The 7543-nt window shown below is 58.5% G+C and overlaps 1 protein-coding gene across 1 annotated transcript; it reads right to left on the reverse strand.

Moving 5' to 3' along the window:
• Window positions 1-445: 445 nt before the first annotated feature.
• TPBGL (trophoblast glycoprotein like) lies at window positions 446-3330 on the reverse strand. Its single transcript, XM_009007422.5, has one exon. It carries the CDS (start codon window positions 3057-3059, stop codon window positions 1905-1907), a length of 1155 nt encoding a protein of 384 aa, XP_009005670.1. The 5' UTR covers window positions 3060-3330; the 3' UTR covers window positions 446-1904.
• Window positions 3331-7543: the final 4213 nt, after the last annotated feature.

Here is a 7543-nt window from a genome sequence, read left to right on the forward strand (position 1 = left end):
ATCCCAAAGCAGCAAACAATCCCTCTTCTTTCCTGTCTGAATTAACTTCTCATTCTCTGTAGCTGGATTTCCTCCCGGATGGCCTTGGCTGAGGCTAATGTTTGTTGGTCTAACTCCATCCCCACCCTGAAGATGAGGAATGGAAGGGAAGAGGATGTAGAGGAGGTGTCGAATCCCATTTTGGCTTGCATAACCCCTCCTCCAACAATAGAGAGCAGGGTGGTGTGGGGAACAATGTCATCCCAATGGGCAGTCCCTCCATGTAGCTAACCTTAATCCTGCTATGTGCAATCAGAGCCCATTTCTTCTCCCACAGTCTGGGAGAGCACATCCAGGGTCACTACCCCACCACAGAGAGGTCCAAAATGCCCTCCCAAGAGTCCCCTCCCATCCCCATCAGTCCCCCAAGGTAAGCAGGAATGATACAGCCCCACTTACAAGAGTAGAGTATCTGAGATTATTGCAGACTTTATAGAAAACTGCTCGGGGGAGATCCAGATTTTCTGGGTAGGGGGAAGGAAGGCAGGCTTCACGCCAATATATTAAAGGAAGGGTGACTTCCTGTGTGCAGACGCTGCACGGGCCAGCCATTCTGCCTCACCTAGGGAGTGGGGAGTCAGGGAGAGGGGGTGTCTCCCCCACTCACCAATTGTGCTTTGGGATATTGGAGCAGGCAGGGTGATGAGGTTCTGACCCTGAACCAAGAGGGCTTGTGCCTGAGGCAGGAGGCAAGACCCCCTTCTCTTCCAGAAGATACACGGGGTGAGGTGGTGGTGGTGGCAGCGGCAGCGGCAAGGAATCCCCAGGGGCAAAGAGCCACATGGTAGGAAAGAGCAAGGAGAAATCGGAGGGCAGGAGCTTCCAGCCCTTCAGAGCTCACTCCCTGCCCCTCTCCGAGGCCATGATACCTCGCTATCCCTTTCACACACCCAAGCCTCTCTCCTTCCCCACAAGGATCTGCCAGTATGCACTGGGGGTGCATGGCACCTGCACCTGTCTGGCAGGACTGAAAAGCTCGTCCTGGGAGGAAAAGGGGATGAGGACATCCCAGGGACAGATTGCTCACTGCACCTTCACTAGTGAATGGCAGGGGTGGGTGCTGAGTGCCAGCATTGGCAATAGGGGAGCCAAGAGCCTAAACCTTGGGCGGGATGAAGAGCTGAGAGTTTGAGACTGGGGACAGGCACTGGGTATCGGGAGGTCAGCGCCCCGGTGGGAAAGGCTGAGTAAGAGTCGGCTCCATACTGAGGCTAGACGGGGTGTGCTTGTCCCTGGGATGGGAGAGACAGACTAGGAGCTGAGCCCCATGCCCCCATGCCTGGGCGGAGGAAGGGAGGCCCTGAGCCAGAGGCGGGGGTGGGTGAAGGGGGAGGCAGGGGTACTTAATATATCATCAGATGAGGGGAGGGTGCCCAATCCTCTGAGCCCCACCGTTCGGCCTCCATGTAGGATGGAGTGCACAAACCCCTCCTAATGGGGGTGCTCTGCTTCGAGACCAGAATGGAATGGGAGGGCCCAGGAGCCCCGGAGGGGACTGAGGGCTCCGAACTGGCGGTGGGGGTCTGGGCAGTCTCGGGTGCTGGGACTCCAAGCACAGGGGGGTGGGGGCAGGTCTCAGAGCTCTGGGCTTGAAGGACAGAGTCTCTGTGTGAGCCCCGAGACGGGGAACGTACTTTGGGTGGTCCAGGAGGGAGGTTTCAGAAACTAGGGTGGGCGGGAGGAGTTTCTGGATTCGGACGGGCTATCTCTGGGTCTTTGACGGTGGGAGCTCTCGGAGACGGGGACGAGAGGGTACAGCTTAGAGCCTCCGAGTCGGGGGAAGGTCTCCAAGCTCCGGGCTTGCGGGCGTCTCATCTCCACGGCTTCGGGCCAGGCAGGGGTAGTCCCGAGCCCGGGGGAGCCGCTCAGAGCCCGGAGCCCGGGGAGGTGGCGCGGGAGCCGGCGGGCGCGGCGGGCGCTGCCGCGCGGCGCGGATCTGCATCCTGCTCGTAGCGGTAGTGGTAGCCCTCCATCTGGTCCCGGCACGCCTCGCGCAGGTTGCGCATCCAGCGCTGGATGCCGCGGCGGTTTAGGTAGAGCACCATGAGGAAGATGAGGCCGATGAGCGCCAGCACCAGCCCGAAGAACACGTAGGAGGCTTCCAACTCTGGGCCGGCGGCCTCGGCCTCCTCCCCGCGAGCGTCGGCGCCGCTGTCCGCGCAGCGCAGCCGCGCCCCGTCCAGGTCCAGCAGCGGCCGGTCCAGGAGCGCCCGCGGAGCGGCGCAGCGCAGGCGCCGCGCGTCGGGCACGCGCTCCGTGGCGTTGTGCAGCCAGGCCAGCAGGGGGCGCGCGGCGCAGCCGCAGCGCAGGGGGTTGTCGGCGAGCAGCAGGCGCGGCCCTGAGAGGCCGCCATAGCGCTCCAGCCCGCGCAGCTCGTCGGGGCCCAGGCCGGCAAGCGCGTTGAAGCGCACGTCTAGCTGCTCCAGGCGCGCCAGGCGCAGCGTGGCGGGCGGAAGGCGGCTCAGCGCGTTGCCAGCCAGGCCCAGCAGGTGAAGCTCGGCCAGCGGGGCCAGCGCGACGTCCAGCGCGGCCAGCAGCGCGGGACCGCCCCGCACCAGCGCGTAGTTGAGCTGCAGAGAGCGCAGCGCGGGCAGCCCGCGGAAGGCGCCGCCGCCCAGGGCGCGCAGCGGGTTGTGGCTGAGGTCGAGCGCCGTCAGGCTGGGCAGCCCGTCGAAGGCGCCGTCCTCCACCACCTCGATGTGGTTGTGCGTGAGGCGCAGCGCGCTAAGGAGTGGCAGGCGCACGACGCCCGCCTGGTCTCCGTCCCCGTCCGCGTCCCCGCCGGCGAAGGCGGCCGCGCGCAGCACCGTTAGATTGGCGCCCACGATGGTGAGGTTGCGCGCGTCGGGTGGCACGTCCTGTGGAGGCTGGCGGAGCTCGGCGCCCGACGCGCAGCGCAGCAGCACCTTGGGGCCGCCGAAGCAGTAGCACTGGAAGGGACAGGGTGCCGCGGGCTGGCTCAGGGCCGCCGCCACGATCAGCAGCCCCTGGAACCCCGGCTGTCCCGCGCGCGGGGCCATCGTGGCCGTCCCCGCATCCAGCGCCTGGGCGGCCGCGCTCACCAGTGAGTTGGGAGCGCCTGGTGGGGGGCACGGGTGGGGCGAGTCCTTGACCCGGAGCGGCTGGCAGTCCCTGTCGGTCTGTTCGCTGTCCCGAAAGTCCGCGGAGCCGCACTTACTGGCTGATTGGCCGGGGGCGAGAGGGGTCAGATGGGGAGCGGAGCCCCCCGCCCCCGGTGCCCTCGCCCTGTGCGCCGGCCTCCGACTTCCGCGGCCGCCTGGGCTCGGAGCCGAGTGGGCAGGGTTTGCCTCCCCCCTCCCCGCCTCCCGGCCTCCTCCTCCGCCCCCAGCGGAGTCTCTGCGCCCTCCTCGCTGCGGGAGGCGAAGTGGGAGGCTCCCGAGAATCAGGGCTCTCGGCTGCTGCGTTTTCTCTTCACCCTCTCAGGCTGCCGAGAAGTTTGGCTCCCGGAGGCTCCGACTTGCTTTCCCTTCCCCCGACCTCCACCTCGGACATTTAAGCTGGGCCTTTCCTCCTCCCTCTCTGGCACGTGTGGGGCGGGGCCCGGCTGGGGAGAGCAGGCAGGTGGGTAACCACCAGGGAGAATTCCGGAATTGGGGAGGACTTTAGAGCTGCCCCTACTACAGGAGGCAGGGATGAGGGGTGGCTGAGAAAAGTTACTGATTTTCCAGCCTCTTCCTAATCTCCAATCAGAGAGAGACTGGAAAATCCCCAGCCTCTACTTCCTCCTCTGTGACCCTAGTTCCATTAGACCTGGCTGTGTCACCACCCCTGCAGGAGCTGTGGGACCAGCTTTTTCTCCATCCCATCCCATCCCATCCCATCCCGTCCCGTCCCGTCCCGTCCCATCCCACTCTTAGGAGAAGTCTGTGGCCCCCGTTCCCCTCCCACCCACCAACTCTGGCTGCTCTGCCTCTGCCAAGAGTTCCCTCATATGGTTTGCTCCACCAAGCTGGACTCCTCTGCCAAGCACTGTCCTAGGCACAGGGACCAGGGGTGTAATGATTCTGCTCTTTGCTTTCATTCCCTGCCCCCAAACCTCTTAGACCCCTGGGGTTCCATTGGGCACCATCAACCAGTCCCTCCAGGCTTCACCTGTGAGTGGGGTTTGGGGCACCAGAGGTTGAGAGAGCAGGAGCAGATTTTGCAGCTTGGAGTTGAAGGTCCCAGAAGGGGCAGGGCTGAGGTGGGGGCTGAGCTGTTTACAGATTTGTTTTGTTCTGGATTTTTTTATTTCCCCCAAGAACTAGGAAGCTCCAAACCTGATTTAAAGAGACAGGCTCCTGAGAAGGGAGCATTCCTGGCCTTGGCATGAATTATTCAGGCTAGAGAGGCTGACACTTGATCCGTAGGCCATTCGGGTATCAGCAGAGCTGGTTGGGATAGAGGCTCCCCCCTCCTCCCAAGAATCAGTCTCTTTCTCCTGAATTGGGGACGGTTGTTGCGTTGACTCCTTCCCTGAGGTTATATTTAACAGATCGACCAAAGGATCAATACCACTTAAGGAGAAGAGGCAGACCCTGCAGTGGCCTGGGTCTTGGGCAGGGACCAACATTAAGGAGCAGGGCTGGTGATGGTGGGTGTTCCCCACCTCTCCCCTTCTCCCAACGCTCTCTCTTCGCTACCCCTGTCATAACTCTCCCAGGTATGAGAGCTCAGATGTGCCTCATGCAAGTCCATGCAGACTCATTTATACATGTGCACATAGGATGATAGCTTTGAATATGTCCTGGCATGTGTCCATAGATTCATAAACACATACATGTTTGAATATGCACACTTCTGAGCCCATGCAGATTCCTGGGTGCATTCTCAGAGGGCAAGCTTACAGGCCCATGCATAAGCCATGCCAAGCATAGGCACTCAGAGATTGGCTAGCACAGTCAGACCCTACTCCTCCGGCCCTGTACTATGCCCTTGATCTGTGGAGGTAACAGGCTGGTGATGTCTTTTCTCACATGGGCACACGTGCTCAAGTAGATGCTATTGGGGCTGGGCCCCCAGCTATAGCACTCCCCTAAACCTAGCCCACACAGCAGCAGCATGCCCCAGCTCTGACATCTCCCCAGTAGGAGGCACTGGGTCTTCTTCACCTTTATGTTTCCAGCACAGGGACTAGCACAAGAGAGTGAAGTAGTGAATACTTGTGAACAAATGACAGAGCGAATGAACAGAACAGTCTCTGTTTCCTTGTCTGCTTCCAGCCCCTGAGGAATCACAGACCACTGCCAAGACCAGAGCTCCTTTCCTAGGCCCCCGTGGTGGCTGGCTTCAGATTGGCTGATGCCCTCCCAGGAAAGGAGCTGCAGGCCACAGGCAGCCTTGATTGATGAGTGCTTGACACCTCATTTGGGGAAATAAGGCCTGGAGAGAATTTAGAATCATCAGGTGCCAGAGAATAAGGCAAATGGCCTCTGAATTGCACAAATGGGGAAATAGGCCAGAGGGGCCCCAAGGACCCTGTCAAGGTTTCAAGGTTTAGCCTAGAAAACCGGTCCCAGGGTCCTTGCCCAGGACTCTGTTCAAGATGGTGGGCTGCATCTGAGAGAATCCTGCACCGCAGGGAAGTCTCATCCTGACCCCAAGAAGCTGAGGCTGGGAATGGATGCCAAGGTTAGTCTGGTGTGACTCAGGCCTCTCTCAGTCTTGGACTGTCACCTTCCTGTTCTATAAGGTAGATAGGCTATGAATTCCTGTTCTTATTCCTCTCAGGGCTGTCATGATAAAGTGAATTGAAAGTGCTTCAGGACAAGAAAAACCCTTTCACCTGGGTGTCGGGGCCTAGCACCCATCCTGCCAGACCCTGGATAAGGCATTTCCCATCTCTGGGACTAATGAGCTCCCGTGCTGTTTTTCCCTGTTCCATGTTCTTTGCTTCCCCAACACAGCAAATGCATGGTGGATGTTAATAAAATGAGTCTCTGCTTATCTCTCTGTGGCCTCTACCCAGCCTTCTCTCTTCTCTTTCCACTTTATGTAGGTGTTTCCCTTCTAAATTCTCCTGAAACCAATTTCTCTCCTTGTTCCCCAAGGAACCAAGTCTGTGAGCCGTTTGGGGCTGAGGGATCTCTGTTCTTGGGAGAAACAGTACTCTCTATCTTGGATTTGCCACTGTTCAGTATGCGTTAAGTGTACAATAAATGTGTGTTCACTTGAGTCTGAGGCTGTGTGTTTATTCTCTGATGCATCTGGTGGAAGTCTGTTTTCTTGGACTGTCTGCCCCAGCCGGGATGCTCGTCTCTTGATTCTGTTTCTCCAGTCCAGGCCACTGTCCCTCAGGACTTGTGAGTTTTGTCCCCTTCAGAAAGCCCTCATGGCTTCCTTCTCCATTCTTTGAACTTAATTTATCAATCAGAAGGCTAAGACTCCCCTGATCCTCTTGACTCTCAGCAACTGGGGCTCAGAACTCACCTAATTTCTCAGGGCTCAGTACAGAAAAGGGACCAGAAAACATCTGCTGAATGAAATAATGATTTAAAAATCTGTGGCTTGAGCCTCCCACCCCTGTGAGGCAAGCTCGGTGAGGATCCTCATCTATACATCACACCAGGAGATAGGCACCCAGAAAGGTTAAGTGCTTTCCACAAGCTGGCACAGCTGACTGGGACCTGAGCCCAATAGAAGCTCAGGTTTCTTGCTCATCTCCTTTGCTGCAGCACCCCCCCCCCAAGATCCCTCTCTCCTGGGAGTGTGGCTGGGTCAGATCCCAGGGGAGCCTGTGGACAAAGCTCACACCCTCAGGGTTTCCTTAGGACTCGGAAAAAGCGAGGCACCCCTCCGCATCCCAGCAGAGTGATCATCTGCCCTGTGCCCAGATGAGGATCCCCCATGTCAGCCACACTGGATCTCCGTGCTTGAATTTATTACTCCACTAGGTCCTAGAGCCCCTCCCTGAGCATTTCAATGTGTTGTCCCTGTCTAAATCTCTGGCGCCTTCACTGGGCCTTTTCTGCTGGCACAGACCATGCTCTCAGTAAGTTCCATTAAGCCTTAGTAGAGAGCACAACGTGTGATGATGTCCCTAAGATCACCCAGCAGGTAGCTCCTTCTCCAGCTCTGTTTTGTCATCAGAGGTGTCTCAATATTATTAAAGTCATTGGACACACCTCAGTTTCCTTGTCTGCAAAAAAGTATGTGGATGGGATGGTCTTGGGAGGACTGGTAATCTTGTCCCCCTTGGCTTTTTAGGGATGGGGACCAGGGAGGGGAAAGTCATACTGGAATTGGACCAAGTTGGTGCCCCCACCTTCTCAGTATATGACCTTGAATTGGCACCACCCCAATTAAGGCCTTGGTTACCTGACTAGAAAGTGGTAGGGGTGGCCTGGGGTCCTTCCAGGGTGGGTGCTGTAGCATCCTGAGATCCAGACTGTCCTGGCACCCCTCCTGCTGCCTACCCATTCCTCTGTTTCCCCCTCCTCTGAGGCAAATGGAGGCACAGCAGGCAGCCTGACATGATGAACTCAGCCACGAGATAGTGGGGGAG

This window comes from Callithrix jacchus, chromosome 10 (genome assembly GCF_049354715.1).
Source record: "Callithrix jacchus isolate 240 chromosome 10, calJac240_pri, whole genome shotgun sequence".
Taxonomy (NCBI): Eukaryota; Metazoa; Chordata; class Mammalia; order Primates; family Cebidae; genus Callithrix; species Callithrix jacchus.

Coding starts and splice junctions, on each gene's coding strand:
- TPBGL (XM_009007422.5), bottom strand. CDS start 3,059: ATGGCCCCGCGCGCGGGACAGCCGGGGTTCCAGGGGCTGCTGATCGTG.